Below are 18,903 nucleotides of genomic sequence, written 5' to 3' on the forward strand. Positions count from 1 at the left end.
CACATATTCAACAGACTGCTAAAACCTGTCGTTTCTTCCTCTATAACATCACCAAAATTCGCCCTTTCCTTTCTGAGTATGCAACCAGAACCCTCATCCACACTCTTATCACCTACTGCAACCTGCTTCTCACAGGTCTCCCACTGAGCCATCTCTCTCCTCTTCAGGCCGTCGACCCCCCTACCCTATCATCTCACATCTCCAATTTCTTCCCTTCCATCTCGTCTTCCGAATCTGTCGACACGGCCATCTCTGCCTACAATGAAATTCTCTCCTCTGCTCTGGACACCCTAGCACCATCTGTCTCTCGACCCACTAAGCGCATTAATCCTCAGCCCTGGTTAACACCTTGCATCCGTTACCTTCGCTCCTGCACCCGATCTGCTGAACGACTCTGGAGGAAATCTCGCACCCTGTCAGACTTCACCCATTACAAATTCATGCTTTCCTCCTTCCAGTCCTCCCTATTCCTTGCCAAACAGGAATACTATTCTCAATTAACTAATTCTCTTGGCTCCAACCCTCGTCGCCTCTTCGCCACCCTCAACTCCCTACTTAAAGTGCCCTCCACTCCCACCCCCCCCTCACTCTCTCCTCAAACACTAGCTGACTACTTCCGCGATAAGGTGCAGAAGATAAACCTTGAATTCACTTCCAAGCCTTCTCCTCCCTGTGACTTCTTAACCCACTCCCCTAACCAACCTAGCCTGGCCTCCTCCTCCTTCCCTGAGATCACCGAAGAGGAAACTGCTCACCTCCTCTCTTCCTCTAAGAGCACCACCTGTTCCTCTGATCCCATTCCCACCAATCTGCTTAACAACATCTCTCCTACAGTCAACCCTTCAATCTGTCACATCCTCAACCTCTCTCTCTTCAGTGCTACTGTCCCTGACACCTTCAAGCACGCTGTCGTCACACCACTTCTCAAAAAACCATCACTAGACTCCACCTGTCCCTCCAACTACCGTCCCATCTCTCTTCTACCCTTCCTCTCCAAATTACTTGAACGCGCTGTCCACAGCCGCTGCCTTGATTTCCTCTCCTCTCAGGCCGTACTCGATCCACTCCAATCCGGCTTTCGCCCACTTCACTCGACAGAAACAGCACTCTCTAAAGTCTGTAATGACTTGTTCCTTGCCAAATCCAAAGGTCACTATTCCATCCTCATCCTCCTCGACCTATCTGCCGCCTTTGACACCGTCAATCATAATTTACTTCTTGACACACTGTCCTCATTCGGGTTCCAGGGCTCCGTCCTCTCCTGGTTCTCTTCGTATCTTTCCCATCGCACCTTCAGAGTATATTCTAATGGCTCTTCTTCCACCCCCATCCCGCTCTCTGTTGGAGTTCCTCAAGGTTCTGTCCTTGGACCGCTTCTTTTCTTGATCTATACCTCTTCCCTGGGCTCGCTGATCTCATCACATGGTTTCCAGTACCATCTCTATGCTGATGACACCCAGCTTTATCTCTCCACTCCCGACATCACGGTCAAAACCCAGGCCAAAGTTTCGGCCTGCCTTTCAGACATCGCTGCCTGGATGTCTAACCGGCATCTGAAACTGAACATGGCTAAGATTGAACTCCTTGTCTTTCCACCCAAACCCTCTTCTCCTCCTCCCCCGCTTTCCGTCTCTGTTGACAACACCCTCATCCTCCCCGTCGCTTCAGCCCGCAATCTCGGAGTCATCTTCGACTCCTCCCTCTCCTTCTCTGTCCATATCCAGCAGACAGCTAAGACCTGTCGCTTCTTCCTCTATAATATTAGCAAAATTCGCCCATTCCTCTCTGAACAGATCACCCGAACCCTCGTCCACTCGCTCGTTACCTCTCGTCTTGACTATTGCAACCTTCTCCTCGCTGGCCTCCTGCTTAGCCACCTATCCCCCCTTCAATCTGTCCAAAATTCCGCTGCACATCTTATCTACCGCGTGAACCGATACTCTCATATCACCCCTCTCCTCAAGTCGCTTCACTGGCTCCCGATCCGCTACCGTATACAGTTCAAGCATCTCCTATTGACCTTCAAATGCACTCAATCTGCAGCCCCCCATTACCTATCTAACCTCCTCCCCTTATGTTCCCACCTGTAACCTCCGCTCTCAGGACAAAGCACTCCTATCTGTACCCTTCTCCACCACCGCTAACTCCAGACTCCGCCCCTTCTGCCTCGCATCACCATATGCCTGGAACAGCCTTCCTGAGCCCATACGTCATGCGCCCTCCCTGCCCATCTTCAAGTCCTTACTCAAAGCCCATCTCTTCTCACTTGCTTTTGGCGCATAACCACCTTCCCCACTCATGATACCTACATTGACTACATAGTTTGTAACCTTTAGATTGTAAGCTCTTTCGAGCAGGGACGGTCCTTCCCCATGTTAAACTTGTACAGCGCTGCGTAACCCTGGCAGCGCTATAGAAATGCTAAGTAGTAGTAGTAGTACTCTTCAATCTGTTCAAAATTCTGCTGCACGACTAATATTCCGCCAGTGTCGTTATGCTCATATTAGCCCTCTCCTCAAGTCACTTCATTGGCTCCCTATCCGTTTCCACATTCAGTTCAAACTCCTCTTACTGACTTACAAATGCATTCACTCTGCAGCTCCTCAGTACCTCTCCACTCTCATCTCTCCCTACACTCCTCCCCGGGAACTCCGCTCACTGGGCAAATCTCTCATATCTGCACCCTTCTCCTCCACCGCTAACTCCAGATTCCGTTCCTTCTATCTTGCTGCACCGTATGCCTGGAATAAACTTCCTGAGCCGGTACGCCAAGCCTCATCTCTGGCCATCTTCAAATCTAAGCCAAAAACCCACCTCTTCGATGCTGCTTTTAACTCATAAACCTAAACCTAATCCTTCAACTGTCCCCTATCCCTGATATGTCCTGTCTGTCCTAACCCTTATCCCTTACTTGTCCTGTCTGTCATTGTAAGCTCTATCGAGCAGGGACTGTCTCTCCATGTTCAAGTGTGAAGCACTGTGTACGTCCGGTAGCACTATAGAAATGATAAGTAGTAGTAGTAGCCATCAAAGTTCTTCCACATCTCCTATGCCCAAGAACCGTACTTTGAAGAGTCAGACTCAGACCTCTCTTTAGATACAGAACAGGACCCACAGAAACTCTCAGCTGAGGAGCCCTATAGCATTCCATCTGATCCTTCTCCACCACCTGAGAGACATAAGTCTCTTCCAGAAAGTATATCCTTTCCTGGCCTTGTCCATGAGATGGTCCAAACCATACATTTCAAATTGGAAACAGAGGAAGAACCTCATTCAGAACTCTTTGAAGTTCTAGATTAAGACTCTCCTAGAGAAGGAATCATTGTTTCATTTCATACAATTATGAAGAATACTCTGATCAAAAACTGGGAGTCTCCGACAGTTCAAGCTGCTCCAAAGAAAAATGATACAATGTACAGGATTACAGAAATGCACTGGGTTTGAAAAAAACACAGTTACCCCATTATTCCTTAGTTGTGGACTTCGCTTTAAAAGGTATTCCCAGTGCGAGATCTCATGCTTCTGTTTCTCCAGGCAGAGAAACTAAAATATTAGACTTTTAGCAGAACATCATTTCGGGCCTCAATACTAACCAGTCATATACTGAGATTATCAAATTTATTCTACAATTTAATACAGAGTACTCCCTCCTTTACAGACTTCCTTCCTCGTGAAAAAGCTGATGACTTCCTCAAGCTTCACAGGAAGCTTCTAGATTTTCGTAAATATCTGGAAAAAGCAGGCCTGGTCTCTTCCCGCATTTCTGCTTTAGGGGTAGCAATGTGGCTTCTTTCTTTGCTCAGGGTCCCCGACCTCAAATCTGCTGTCCAAGAGCATCTAGAAGTTGTCCCTTGTCGTGGTCTGCCACCTCTTTTTCTAGAAGATTTGCAGGAGGATTTTGAAGCTTCAATTACTATGTATCTAAGTGTCATTACACTCCTTCTCCTCCTGCACCTCAAAGAACTAAACTCTGACACTCATGTCAACGGCAACAGCAGGGACAGAAATCAAAGACTCCTCCTCAGTCCAAACGACTCAGTTTTTGACTCCTTCCTAGATAGCACTGCTACCACCCAGATGTCCATGCCAAGCGACCTAACAGTGGGAGTAGACTTATCCTCTTTAAACAGAGGTGGCCGCTTATAACTTCTGACCGTTAGGTGTTATGTATCATACATCACGGTTATGCTCTGCATTGGGAAAAAAAGACCTTCTGACCATCCAACAAGAGAGTCTTGTTTCAACTCCATCCAAATGATGATACTTTGGGAGGAGCTCTCTGCCCTCCTCTGGCTTAATGCAGTAGAACCAGTTCCTCCACCAGAGAGGGTTTGAAGGTTTTACTCCAGGTTCTCTCTCAAACCAAAAAAGACGGGGGGAGCATGATCTATTCTTGACCTGCAAAATTTAAACAAATTCCTACTCAAAGAAAAATTTTGGTTTCCCTGGGATCACTTCTTCCCATGATCCAACTCAATGTCTGGCTTTGCTCTCTAGATCTGAAGGAGGCATACAGTTACATACCAAGCCTACCTGCCTACAGAAAGTTCCTGTGCTTCTGCCGTGGGACTCTCAATTATCAGTACAAGGTCATACCGTTCAACTTGGCTTCGACTCCCTGAGTCTTCACAAAATGACCGATAGTGTAGCTGTAACGCTCCACAGGTGGGGCATACATGTCTTCCCCTACCTTGATGACTGGTTAATCAAGACAGCCTCCTGTGAGGAAGCACAGACTTCAACTCTGTCCGCCATAAGGCTCCTGGAACTCCTTGGATTTATGATCAATACCAAATCATATCTTCAACCTGTTCAGAACTTACAGTTTATTGGGGCTCTCTTAGACACTACTCAGGGTTGAGCCTTCCTCCCTCAACTGAGAGCAACCATAATGCATCTCTCCACTCAAGTTTCCAAATCTACCTCAGAGGACTACTCTAGAAGAAGAGGGAAACAAATTTGGCATGGCCAAAAGGGAGCAATCAGAATCATGGTTCCGCTGTCTTGCTTGAGTTTCAGCAAAGTCTTCCCTATTAGAGGTATGGGAGGATACGCATACAGAAGGCCTGTTCCCCAATGGAGGAGAAAGGCATCTGACACTAGTCTGTCATGGGCCTGAAGCCTGGAACAGAACTGAAGGACCTTGTGATTGATCTGAGTGGCAAAAAGATCCACTGAGGGGGTGCCCCACACTCAGAAGATCTTGCGGGCGATGCCCATATTCAATGACTACTCATGAGGTTGCATTACCATGCTCAGCCTGTCGGCTAGACTGTTGCTTACGTCTGCCAGATAAGTGGCTTGGAGAAACTTTCCGTGACGGCACGCCCAAAGCCACATCTGGGCGTCTTGTTGGTGTAATACATGGTAACCTGATTGTCTGTCTGAATCAAGATGATTTGGTTGGACAGCCGATCTCTGAAAGCCATCACTGTGTTCCAGATCGCTCGCAATTCCAGGAGATTGTTCTGAAGACCTTTTTCTGAAAGGAGACTGCACATTCAAAAGATATAGACAGGATGGAGTTGGTGCAGAGGGACAGCTCCTAAAATGGTCAGTCATCTATGTCAAAATGTATTGAGACAAAGATCTCAATATGTAAACTTTGGAAAAAATATCTCCATGGCATAAATGCACAGGAGGAGAGTCTCTTTCAAATGAAAGGAAGCTCTGGAATGAGGGGGTATAGGATGAAGGTGAAAGGGGACAGACTCAGGAGTAACCTGAGGAAATATTTCTTCATGGAAAGAGTGGTGAATGCATGGATCAGCCTCCTGGTGGAGGTGGTAGAGATGAAAACTGTGTCTAAATTCATTAAAGGTTGGGACAAGTACACAGGATCTCTATGGGAGAAGGGATAGTAGGTGGCATGGATGGACACACTGGATAAGCCAAATGGTCTTTATCTGCCTTCATTTTTCTATGTTTTTGTGTTTCTTAAATGGGACAGCCTGCGTCATCTCCTGTACAAAGTCAATGAAAGAGTACCTCTGGTGGGGATTTGCATCTCTCATGTGGTGGGGAAGGGATCTGAAGGGAGGCCAGTAGACTTCTCTTCTGGAAACTTCTTGGCTCATCAGAATCCCAGAAGTGCTATGACTCAAACTCATAAGACGATCTATTCAATGAAGTGAGTTTGTGCCTGTCTTGCACTACTGACTGTACGTTCAGATCTCCAAGGATGTCAAGACATGAGGATTCCCAGTGCATACATGTGAAGTTTCCTTTCTTGAAGCAGTAGAAATGGACACTGGTGCAGCTGACCTTGGTTTCCATTCTCCAAGGATATGTAAAATTTTGTTTTTAAAGCTGCTTTCTTTAACATGATAGGCAATACATTTTCTCAGTATAGTCTTAAACAATATAAATAGAATACAATTTTATATCAGCACAACAATCTCCACATATTACTTTGCCTTCCACACATACGTTTCACACACTGTACTGCAAGCCAGTAAACACCACTGTTTTGGTGCTTCCTGTACTTGTTCCAGATATTATTTGTATCAATTTTCTCCCACAACAAGTAGGACAACTTCTCAATCATAGCAATCTCAAAAACTGGTTTATACCAATAAGTAATTTTAGGATCCTCATCACAAAGGTGAAGTAGCTGACCAATTAACAGACATTCATCTTATGTGCCACATCCCACCAGTATACCAACTGAGCAGTGATGTGAAAAACATTTCCTTGCTCAAGATCTCCCTGATTTCCTTATCCATCTGTCTTTTAAAATGAACTAACCCAGGGCAAGACCACGAAATGTGGAAATGATCCCCTGGAAGACCACATCTGTGTCAACATAAGTGTTGGAGTAGGTACAAAGAAGGCCTGGAAGAGGCACAAATAAGACCTACAATATTCTTTGCACAGAATTTGTCTACATGTTTGGACAGAGAAAATTGAAGGATTTTTTCTTTCTGAATCATGAACAGCTTGCTGGAATAGCAATTCACTCCCCACCCTTTCTCCCTCCTCTTGCATAAGTCAGGTGAATTGTAAACCTGATTTACCCACAATTTCTCCCACTAAGTGTGAATGGCCTAAGGGAATTCCAGAGACAGAGTTTCTTTCCCATGTCCTTTGAGGAAAGGCCACTTCAAAGACTCTTTTTGTTGTAACTGTAAGAGTACATAACACATAACGCTTGCAGAAGACATCTTTCTGTCTAACACAAAAGATCCATACTGTATCTCACAAAGGAGAGGCAGATCAAACTCCTTTAAGAAAAGGATCTCTGGAGCCAAATGGCAATAGTTTTATGACAGGCAACAATAGTTCTCTTTGAACACAAAGAAAACCCATGTTATAATATCAACATAGGATCTGAGCAGGCAAGAGAGAAATCTAACGCCTATCTGTAGGGAAGCAGTTTTGGTCTTTAGAATAAGAATGATTTGGGCTGTCAGAAGCTTGGGAAAACATGACCTCCAAAAGGAAAGTAATTAACTCTTGCCTCCTCTTCTTAGAATTAGAATAATAAATAAGAATAAAGGAAAATATACTAAAACAAAAGATCAAAAGACCTGAAATATATTCTTTTGAAGGTATGACCAGAAGAGAGGTAATAATCTAAAAACACCCTGTCACTTCATGACAATAGACCAAAATGTAACTTCTAAAAGAAATGTAAACATATGCCATGCACATCCTTTGTCATAAAGATCCTGACTGTATCCTGACTGTATTTACAAGATGCTAATTAAGGAGGGAAAAGTCCCTCCCTCCCTCTTGCTCTTTTGTACTGTAAGAGAAAGAAAGTTCTATATATTATGTCTTTTGCCAGATAAGAAGTTGGTCAGTGTATAGTGCAAACTGCCCCATGCCAGGGGATTGAGAGCCTGACCTGATCATTTCCATTGTCATTTCATGTTTTCTCCTCTTTTCTATACTAGACTATTTTCTTATTTTTTTATCCTAATCTCTGGATAATTAAATAAACCAGTGTTAACCCCAGGAAGCACTTCCTTGGTCTCTTTTTGTCTTTGTTGCAGTCTAAATAGTACTACCAGCAGTCTGGTTCTTAAGGTACCGGTTGAGAGGATTGTATTGTGTGAGTAGTGCCCAGCCGTGATTGGAGACTCTGGAGGCGTGGCACGAAAGGCACAAACATAAGCAAGATGTGGCTACCAAGTGCTTCACATAGAACAGCGGGCGGTGCAATAATCTAACCATCATTTCTACCTGCATGCAACACATAGAGGAATTAGAAAAGGTTCAAAGATGGGCAACCAAAATGATTAAGGGGATGAAATTCCTCTCATATGAGGAAAAGCTTAAGAGGTTAGAGCTCTTCAGCTTAGAAAACAGATGGCTGAGGGGGGATATGATAGAGGTCTACAAAATCCTGAGTGATGTAAAACAGGTAAATGTGAATCGATATTTCACTCTTTCAAAGAGTAGAAAGCAGAGGACTCTTATATAGAGACATGTGGAGGGGCATAATTGAATGGGGGTGCCCATCTCTAAGGATGTCCCGGCGAAGGGGCGGGGATACTCATATTATCGAAACAAGATGGGCAACCATCTTTCATTTCGATAATACAGTCGGGGACACCCAAATCTCAACATTTAGGTCGACCTTAGAGATGGTCGTCCCCAGTTTTCAGCCATAATGGAAACCGAGGATGCCCATCTCAAAAACGACCAAATCCAAGCCCTTTGGTCATGAGAGGAGCCAGAATTTGTACTGCACTGGTCCCCCTGACATGCCAGAACACCAAACGGACACCCTAAGGGGCACTACAGCGGACTCCCCACAACTGTACACCACTACCATAGCCCTAAGGGATGAAGGGGGGCACCTACATGTGGGTACAGTGGGTTTCGGGTGGGTTTTGGAGGGCTCACATTTACCACCACAAGTGTAACAGGTAGGGAGGAATGGGCCTGGGTCCGCCTGGCTGAAGTGCACTGCACCCACTAAAACTGCTCCAGGGACCTGCATACTGCTGTCATGGAGCTGGGTATGACATTTGAGGGTGGCATAGAGGCTGGCAAAAAATATTTTAAACGTTTTTTTTAGGGTGGGAGGGGGTTGGTGACCACTGGGGGAGTAAGGGGAGGTCATCCCCAATTCCCTCCGGTGGTCATCTGGTCAGTTTGGGCACCTTTTCACGGCTTGGTGGCAAGAAAAAAGGACCAAGTAAAGTCGGCCAAGTGTTCGTCAGGGACGCCCTTCTTTTTTCCATTATCGGCCGAGGACGCCCATTTCCTAATCACGCCCCAGTCCTGCCTTCGCTATGGTGACAACACGCCTCCGTGAATTTTGGTTGTCCCCGCAATGGGAAGCAGTTGAGGATGCCCAAAATCGGCTTTCGATTATGCCGATTTGGGCGACTCTGAGAGAAGGACGCCCATCTCCCGATTTGTGTCGGAAGATGGGCACCCTTCTCTTTCGAAAATTAGCCTGAGAGCTACCTAGGTTGCTGTTATAAGACAGGCATAAAATAGACATGTTTTGGAAATTTTTATATGTAAAATTATTTGCTTTCCCACAAAACGTCTTTACAATAGATGGTAACCTGCTGGCAATCCTCAAGGACCGGGAGTGAAGACTGACACAATAGATAGTTCCTACACAGGCACACTCACAAAATTCTAGGAACAAATTTTGCATTTATTAACAATGTTGTTCACAAGCTAATTTTGCATTTAATAACAATGTTCTTCACAAGCTATCTTAAAGCGCTAAATATATTTTTAGGAAAACAACATTTTTTATAACTGAATCATTAAATGTTCTTCACAAGCTATCTTAAATTGGTATATATTTTTATGAAAACAATTTTTTTTATAACTGGATTAAACTAAATATGCTACCTGTTGAATAGCATAGTGCTATGATATACTGAAAAACAAGGCCAAACATACCCAATTAGTATGTGTATATCTTTACAACCATGCACATACCCTGTCATGTTCCTACGCAAACAGTACATCTGATTAGTTTAAATCCCAAAATACATAAATATAGGACTAAATTTATAACACTCATTAAACTCTACCATTGGCCAAATGACTGACAAAGAGAAGCTAGGAAAAAGCTGTCAATCAAGTTAAGACTACAATACTGCAACAAAAAAGGAAAATAGGCCTTGTGGCTTTATCTATATGTATATTCTAAAGTCAGTGTGTTTCATTTCAAATAAAAACTTTGTATTTCAGGCATATGAATGCAATTTGAAAGAAAAAGAAAACAAAATGATGCTCACTTTGCTTACCTGTTAATAACCATTGTTGGCATCCCCATGTTGTTCTGTGCCATCACTTTATTGATCCCTTTTAGAGCCACCATTTTGGCTTTCATTATAGGATCAGTGATCACATCAAAATCTACAAAACAAATTCACAAAAATAATATAAAAATGCCAATTTATGAATGCTTAAAGAAACTTTTCAGTACAGTAGACTCAAAATTCAAGATAGCATAAAAAATGCTGATGGTATATGTCATCAGGAAAAAGTTATTTTCTTAGATATGTTGGGCTTCATGTTCAAACTTATCAGGAAGTTCTGTACTTTCTCTGAAGCTTCAGTGGAGTTCCAGCAGAGTTTAGAGGGAACATGTGTGTGCACTGTTATAGAATGGCTCAGAAATTTGCAGAAAATAATTTAAAAACTAGATATGAATGACTACTTAGTAACCAATGAATTACTGACTGATTTCAGTACTGCACTATATTTTATGACCACCAGCACATAATAGTGTTTCACTTCTGGTGAAATACTTCTCATATCACATAGGATGTGTATGCTAATAGGCATCTTAACAGTTAGTGCATGCTAATTTCCAAGTTGGCAGTTAACTCAGTAAGAGGGCGTGAAATGGGTAAGAGATGGGAAGGGACTATGTCTTACAGTTAAATGTGAATACAGTTACCATGTGTTAATTTAAAACAGCAGGTAATGAGACTCAATCAATACCACCTTCATAGATATAGATAACTGTATTATGTTAACTGAATGGAAACTCCTGGGAATATCTCAAGAATTAAGAGAGAGATTTCACAATTACTATGCGGCAACTGCAAAACCTTACCACAAGTTAATAAATAGGACCATTGGGAACTCACATTTAGAAGGGTTTAACCAGGCAGTAGAAATTCCTTCCAGCTGAAACCATGCTGAGCGGGCCAGCCTCTGATATTCAGCAGCAGTTAATTGGGCAGTGCTGCTGAATATTGGCTCTCACTGCTCAGGCAATATCCAGATAATGGAAGAGCAGTCCAGGTGTGACGTTTGGGAGGAGCTGGGAGTAATGTGGGTACCAGAGATATTCAATGCCAGTGCCTGCACAGCAAGGCAACAAGATAGCATTGCAGGAAAGTCTGACCTAATTGTAATCATTTAGCTATGATGGTCCTGGCACTGAATATCAGCTGGTACCTAATCAACCATAACTTCCGGGTAGTGGCCTGAATATTCCTCTGTTTCCCCTCCCTCCCCCCCTGAACCCCTTAAAAGCACTGGCCCCTTCTTGACTCCCTTCACAGGAATACTGTACCCTTCCCTAGCCCCTCCCAACTCCTCCAAGTGGCTATATTTTCAGTGGCTGCATGTTAAGTGTGGAAAGTTGCTAATAAAAAGCCAATGGAGAAGCCTCCAATTTAAAACTGCAGATTGTACACTACTGACTTGTTCATTCTTGGTAAAAGGAGTTTAGTGTTGAGTTCCTAACCCAGAAGTGATCTTTATCACTATATACATCTTCACACAAAAACACACAAGATATACATACACACAAACTTTTCTGGCTCATTCTGAGTGTATATGGACTATGAACACTTTAGTGTTGTGGTTTTCAGAAAGGCCACCCATTACTTTGAACCTCTGGTACTGCACATGGTAAATTTTTAGAGACATTACTAGTAGAAATACTAAGTATAGATATTTATCGACCTAGCTTTTACAGTTAATAGACAATTTAAATAACTCTAAAACAGATAAACATATTGGGGATGTTACGTAAATTCTAACCAATACAAAAACTATTTTAATATGGCTCTGGCCATTTGCAGATAAAATCAAGATCATATCTATTTTACAGTCACTCAATTTCTATTTATTTTCATTTTCAAGATTTTAATATGCAATGAATAATTTATATACCTACCAATGCTTGGGAAAAATGGTTCTGAATGGTTTCGAATCATGGCTTGCATCTGTCTTTGCTGCTGCTGTTCTTGTCTTTCTTGATCTAAAAGATCCTGCAAAAGAAGTGGTTGTTCATCTAGCAGAAGAGGTCTCTCTCTATTATGCTGGTTTATAGCTTGAGGGAGAATAATTTGTTGAGAGACAGACATGTTGCTGGAACCTGGCTGACTTGGCAGAGACATAGCCTGATTAGGTGGCTGTCCTGTTCCAAAGTTGTGATTAGCTGGCTGTCCTTGCATAAAACCTGAATTCACGCCCTGTGAAAAGTTCCGATTTAGTCTTGAACCTATGGATAAATTTGAATTCAGTGTATGTTCCAACAGTTGACCAGCAGGTGTCATTAGAGTTTGAGGAACAGCAGACATATAGCTAGGCTGAGATGGCAAAGACTGAGGAGGAGAGCCCAGAGGCCCGATATCAGAGTTATCTAATCTTTCATTAGCTTGGATATTTGAAATAACTGGGGTAGATCCAGTCATGCTGTCTGAGCTCACCGAACTCTGAGAAGATAATTGAGGCGGTCCTGGAGTGACACTGGGGCTAGGCAAATTATTTTTCTCATTACTCAAATGTGTTTTTTCAGCTGTCTCTTGACTGAAAGGCTCCACAGACGCTGTTTTGCCATCTTGTAAAGGAGAATTTTCTGGACATTCAGAATCTACAGTTTCATCTGTGTTTTTGCTTTCACAGTGGGCCTTCTCTTGTGAATTTGGTGATAATGCTTCTGGTTTTACACTTGTGATTACAGTAGATTTATTATATGAAGCATCTGTATCAGAAGAAACACCAGTTTTATCCTTCTCTTGACCACTCTTCTGTTCTGCAGTTTTGCACTGGATATCCAATTTATCTTCTATTGGAACACTAAGGTCCAGCTCTTCATGAAACATGTCCTTCTTATCTCCAAGATCAAGTTCTGGATCAGTGTATGCAATAATATCAAACTCTCCTGACCTTAAAAGGTCATCAAGATGAGGATCATTGGTTTCTAGATTATCCAGGGTATCTAGCTCATCACCCTTGCCATCTTCTGTATCTAGATTTAGATTTTCCAGATCTTCATCATCCAAATCTTTTACTTCAACTCCATCTAGATCCTTCACATCTATGTCTTTCACAGAAGGATCTTCAGAATCAAGTTTTTCTTCTAACCCAATGGCTGTTTGATTAGGAATCTGCATATGATTAATTGCCCCAGTAGAAGGAGATGCTGACGGTGCTGAAAACACATCACTGACTGGTTGATTCAAAGAATGCATCAAAAGTACAGGTGTATGTATCTGATCTTGCTGAGGTTGTGACAAATTATCCAAACGTGTGGGCATCTGTATCTGACTACTTAGGCTCTGCTGATTACTCCTTACTGACTCCATCAGTCTTGGTCCCTGAAAATTTTGTCTAGGAATGAAGCCTCCATGCCTTGGATGGTGGGGCACTACTTCTATAACATTAGTACCAGATGGACCAAAGAAAAGCCTGGGTCTACTATCAGGGGCTCTGTGCCGCAATTCTATATATGCTTGCCCTGATATATTATGCTGCTGAATCGGCAAACCCTGGGGTGGAAAATGTCCAATGGAATTATTGATTTGTGGGTTGTTCATGGGTCTTGTCACCTCTAAAGAAAATGGTCTTCTTATTTGCTGTGGAACTCCAGGTCCTTGCATTTGCTGCGGAGGCCCAATTAAATGCTCCTGTCCTTGGGTTGGGCCATGACTGCCTCCAGGGAACCCAAGTCTGAAATACAAAAATCGCTGTTAAATTGTTTCTTGGATTTACTTATCTGGCAGAGTTCTATAATGAAAAACACATATTGATCCAACAATTAGCTATATATCTTACTCTCTCCTCTAAAAACATTATGTCTTATATTATAAAATTCTTATATATAAGGACAGTTGCTCTTATATGGAAGGCTAACACTCTAGTGGTAGTAACATGAGAATACTGCTAGGGGTTAGCACTGCCATTTTGGACCCAGAACCAGATGATGCAGGAGCCTAGTGGTTAGTGCAGCGGACTCTGATCCTGGGGAACTGGGTTCGATTCCCACTGCAGCTCCTTATGACTCTGGGCAAGTCACTTAACCCTCGATTTCCCCCAAGTACGAATAAGTACCTGTATACTATGTAAACTGCTTTGAATGTAGTTACAAAAAACCACAGAAAGGCGGTATATCAAGCCCCATTCCCTTTCCCCATTCTATTAAACTAATAGGGATCACCTCTGGGTAAGAAGTACTGGAGCACGGTGGGTGGGGTAAATCTGAGGTCATATGCTTAGGATAGGAGTAGGAGTGGGGGAATATGGAGGGGAGATCAGAGGGAGGACTGGATCAATAAACTGGTGGCCGAGACCCAGGAATTATGCTAGTGCCAGCTGACATTAAGTGCTGGTACCCATGTAGCTAAGTTACCAAAGATAGGACAGCCTTTTGTGTGGTCCTATCTGGCCGCTTAGTTATGTGCACATCAGCACTGAATATGACCCATGCTCGCATAAGTGCCAACTCCTGCCGGACTCCACAACTGCACTACCTGGTTTTGGAAGGCAGTTAGAGCCAATATTCAGAAGCATTGCCCAGTTAAATGCCACAAAATATTGGAGAACAGCCAACTTAGCATGGTTTAAGTGGGCAAAAGCTTCTTCTGAAGTTAGCTTAACGGGGTTTTAAAAAGGTTTAGACAGCTTCCTAAAGGAAAAGTCCATAGACCAGTATTAAAATGGACTTGGGAAAAATCCACGGCTTATTTCTTTAATAAGTAGCATAAAATGTATGTACTGTTTTCGGATCTTGCCAGGTACTTTTTTTTATTATTTTATTTATTGTTTTAATTATAATTCTTGCCAGGTACTTTTAACCTGGTTTGGCGACTGTTGGAAACAGGATGCTGTGCTTGATGGACCTTCGATCTGTCCCACTATGGCATGTACTTAAGATTGCACTTTGGTTACCCATTTGTTCATAACAAAACTGGACTCAGGATGCTAGTCAATTTGCAGAAGTTTACTTGGTTACTGAAATGCCAATTCTATTATGATGGAAGGAGACAAACAGCTTTGTAGACTTTCTGATATGTTCCCTTGTTTTGAGATAGTAAGTGGGAGCCCATTTACAGTTCAGAGTGTGGAGGGACTTCTCACATGGATTCTTCTGTGATTTTGGACAGAACATATGAAACACTTCTCTGTTTATGTGGAAAGGTGTTATTATCTTAGTTAAGAACTTGTGATGCATTTTAAAGGACTAGTTTGTTATGATGAAACAGTCACCACCTTGGGTGAATCTCTTCATATAGAGATTTGCTATGCACAGTTCTCTGATCCAGGGACAACTTATGCAATTGAAAATCTCTGTTGAGCTCGTCAGCTATTTAATTCTGCACACTAGAGAGAGAACAGCTTATATTCTATTGTGATTAGTGATGACAAGATCCCAAATTATTTGCTGCTTTCTGACTGACATGTAAAAATCCTTTCCCTCCTCGTTTGTTGACATTAAAAAATGACAACTTGGTCTCAGGGAAGGTGGACAAAGATCAGATCCAACAGCATAAAATATGGCTTGAAGTTCCAGATTAATGTAGAGTCATTTTTTGGCTTTTGCCTGGGCTCCCCAGGTAAAGTTAAAGCTCGAATGGACTCTCCCACCTGTTAGAATGACATGTTAGGACCAAATGATATTTCAGCACATGACAGAGGACACCGACAGCCAGGTTTATTGCATGCATCTACTACTTCAGTACAGTTCACTCTGAAAGGTAATTTTATAAAAGAGTGCCTAGGTTAATAGGGCTGGAAGGCACCTATTTTATAAAAGCACATAGGAGCCTATGTGTTGTTATAAAATGCCAGCAGGAACAAAAGCATAGTAGGCCAAGAAGTGTTAATGAAGACAACTTTATTCCCCCCCCCCCACACACACAAAAAAAAAAGAAAAGGAACCTGACACTGGCCAGTGTTTTGGGACCTCTTGCCTGCTTCAGGGGTCTTACTATGTCCTAGTCTCTAGAGTATATTGTTAGAGATGTCCAAAAGTTGTTGCACAGTTATATCGGCAAAATACTTGAGTACTCGCACAAATTCTGCAGAAAATGTGCCTAGATTATGGATACTGACTTTGTGTAAATGATAGCACATAAAGTGTGCATGTGTGTTATAAAATACATGTGTAAATTGTGACTCCAGCCACTCCACTCCCTTCAGCACACCTACTGTACAAGTACACTCCCACTCGCACCGCATGTATTTTTAGGTATGACTTAATTATGAGACCATTTATGTGCATAAATGAGCATTTTATGCACAAAATGGATTTACAAAATTACTTCTAAGGTGAGACAATTAGTGGTTAGATATGCTAGTTTCAGTGAAACTCCATTTGAAACCACCTAATTTTCAGGCAGGCAAATAGGGCCACGTGTACAGCAGCCATATAAGAACATAAGAATAGCCATACTGGATCAGACCAATGGTCCATCTATCCCAGTATCTTGTTTCCAACAGTGGCCAATCCAGGTCACAAGTACCTGGCAGAAACCCAAATAGAAGCAACATTCCATGTTACCAATCCCAGGGCAAGCAGTGGCTTCCCCATGTCTGTCTTAATAGCAGACTGTGGACTTTCCTCCAGGGACTTGTCCAAACCTTTTTTTAAACCCAGATATGCTAACTGCTGTTCTCCGAGGACAAGCAGGCTGCTTGTTCTCACATGTGGGTTGGCGTCCACAGCGGCCCAGGAACAGAGATTTTTCCAGTAAAAATCCACAAAGCTTTGCAACAGTTACCAAAGTGCGGGACGGCCATCTTCCTGTCCGCGCACGTCCGTTCCCGCCTCAGTTTTTTCTTTTTACGCGGAGAGTGACTGCGTGTCGGTCTCTCTCCTTCAGGCCCAAGGAAAGACTTAGGCATTCTTCACGTTCTACTTAGCGCTTTCTTTTTGTTTTACGTTACCTTTTGTCTTTTTCTTTTTTCCAGTTTAAAAAAAACAAACCTCTCTTATCTTAGTTTTTCTCCCAGTTAAGTTTCTTTTCGCTTCCGTTGCGGTCTTCTTGGGCCGCACGTATGCAATACTCCTTTCTGTGCCCTCGGTCGGCACAATCGAGCCTTTTGATTTCGCCGCTGCAATTTTTCCACTGAAGTCATTGAAGCCTTCCAGCGGCTTCAAGAAGTGTGCTCGGTGCCAGCGGTCGATCTCGAGCACTGACCCGCACTCCTGGTGCATCTAGTGCCTTGGGCCCGACCATCGCCCAGCTGCTTGCAAGTTGTGTCTGAGTTTGAAAAAACGGACACAGGCGTGAGAACAGCTCTTCGAGACCGGCTTTTCGGAGCTCCGACTGATTCCTCGGCGTTGACATCAGCACCGGGGATGGCATCGACATCGGGAGCACAGGTAATGGCTGTCCGGACATCACCACTAGCTGGGAGTAGCAAGCCGTTGAGTGGGTCTCCACCTGTCTCGAAGGTTCCTGCTGTGCAGGCCCACTGGGACCAACCACTGTCTGACCCGACCCCGCGGAGGCGTGTGGATTCCATTCCGAGGAGTACTAGTGACGTGCTTCGAGCGAAGGCGAAGAAGCATCGGCACCGGTCTCCGAGACACGGTACCTGGAGCTCTGGGGTGTCGAAGGATTCGGCACCCGGAAAGTGTCAACGCTGGGAGGAGCACTCACCCTCCATACAAAAGGTGTCGGTGCGTCAATCTTCGGACAGCCCGGTACCGCCTCCCAGGCCTCCACAGATTCTGACATCAACTTCTGTACCGGCCCCACAGCCTTCCTCGACAGCGACTCTGGAGGACAGCATCCGAGCCATTCTTCCAGGCCTTCTGGAAGGGATGCTGCGTCAGTCTGCCTCAGTATCGGGGGTGCTTGTGCCCTCGGTATTGTCGATGGAAGCGGCAGCTGGCTCCATGCCTATGGTGAGGTCCCCGACGCCGGTACTGTTTGCAGCATCGGCCTCGGCTGCTACCCAGGTCGACTCCCCGTTGACATCGCTGGAGGGAGTTTCATCGCCACCGGCATGGGAGTCGACTTCTCGGCATCGCCATTGGGGACATGGTTCCTCGGCGTCAAGATGGGCCCGGTTTCAGACCGCAGTTCAAGAACTCTTGTTTGATACCGAGGAGGATGCCTCATGGTCTGAAGGGGAAGATCCCAGATATTTCTCTTCCGAGAAGTCTTGTGGTCTTCCTTCTGATCCTACTCCTTCACCTGAGAGGAAGTTTTCTCCGCCGGAGAGTCTCTCCTTCTCATCATTTGTCCGGGAAATGTCTGTGGGCATTCCCTTCCCTGTGGTAACTGAGGATGAGCCCAGGACTGAGATGCTTGAGGTCCTTGACTATCCTTCACCACCTAAGGAGTCATCCACTGTCCCTATGCATAATGTCCTTAAAGAGACATTGCTAAGGAACTGGATGAAACCGTTAACTAACCCCACCATTCCCAAGAAAGCAGAGTCCCAGTATCAAATCCACAGAGAACCTGAGTTGATGAAGTCACAGTTACCTCACGACCCTATGGTTGTGGATTCCGCTCTCAAGAGAGCCAGGAGTACTAGGGATTTCGCCTCGGCGCCCCTGGGGCGAGAAGCTAGGACCCTGGACTCTTTTGGGAGGAAGGCATATCAGTCCTCTATGCTTGTGTCCAAAATCCAGTCTTACCAGCTCTACACGAGCATCCACATGCGGAACAATGTAAAGCAACTGGCGGACTTGGTGGACAAGCTCCCTTCAGAGCACGCCAG

General features: G+C 44.0%; 1 protein-coding gene across 4 annotated transcripts in view; it reads right to left on the reverse strand.

The window, feature by feature from the left end:
• The window catches only part of KMT2C (lysine methyltransferase 2C), a 917,733-nt gene that overhangs the window by 175,184 nt on the left and 723,646 nt on the right, over positions 1-18,903 (reverse strand). For all 4 annotated transcript variants that reach the window (XM_030198371.1, XM_030198346.1, XM_030198363.1 and 1 more), the window contains 2 exons: positions 12,119-13,896; positions 10,227-10,338 (listed from right to left, as the gene is read on the reverse strand). In XM_030198371.1, the coding sequence (XP_030054231.1) occupies positions 10,227-10,338; positions 12,119-13,896 (1,890 nt within the window). The remainder of the gene's footprint in view (positions 1-10,226; positions 10,339-12,118; positions 13,897-18,903) is intronic.

Source organism: Microcaecilia unicolor, chromosome 1 (assembly GCF_901765095.1).
Source record: "Microcaecilia unicolor chromosome 1, aMicUni1.1, whole genome shotgun sequence".
Lineage (NCBI taxonomy): Eukaryota > Metazoa > Chordata > Amphibia > Gymnophiona > Siphonopidae > Microcaecilia > Microcaecilia unicolor.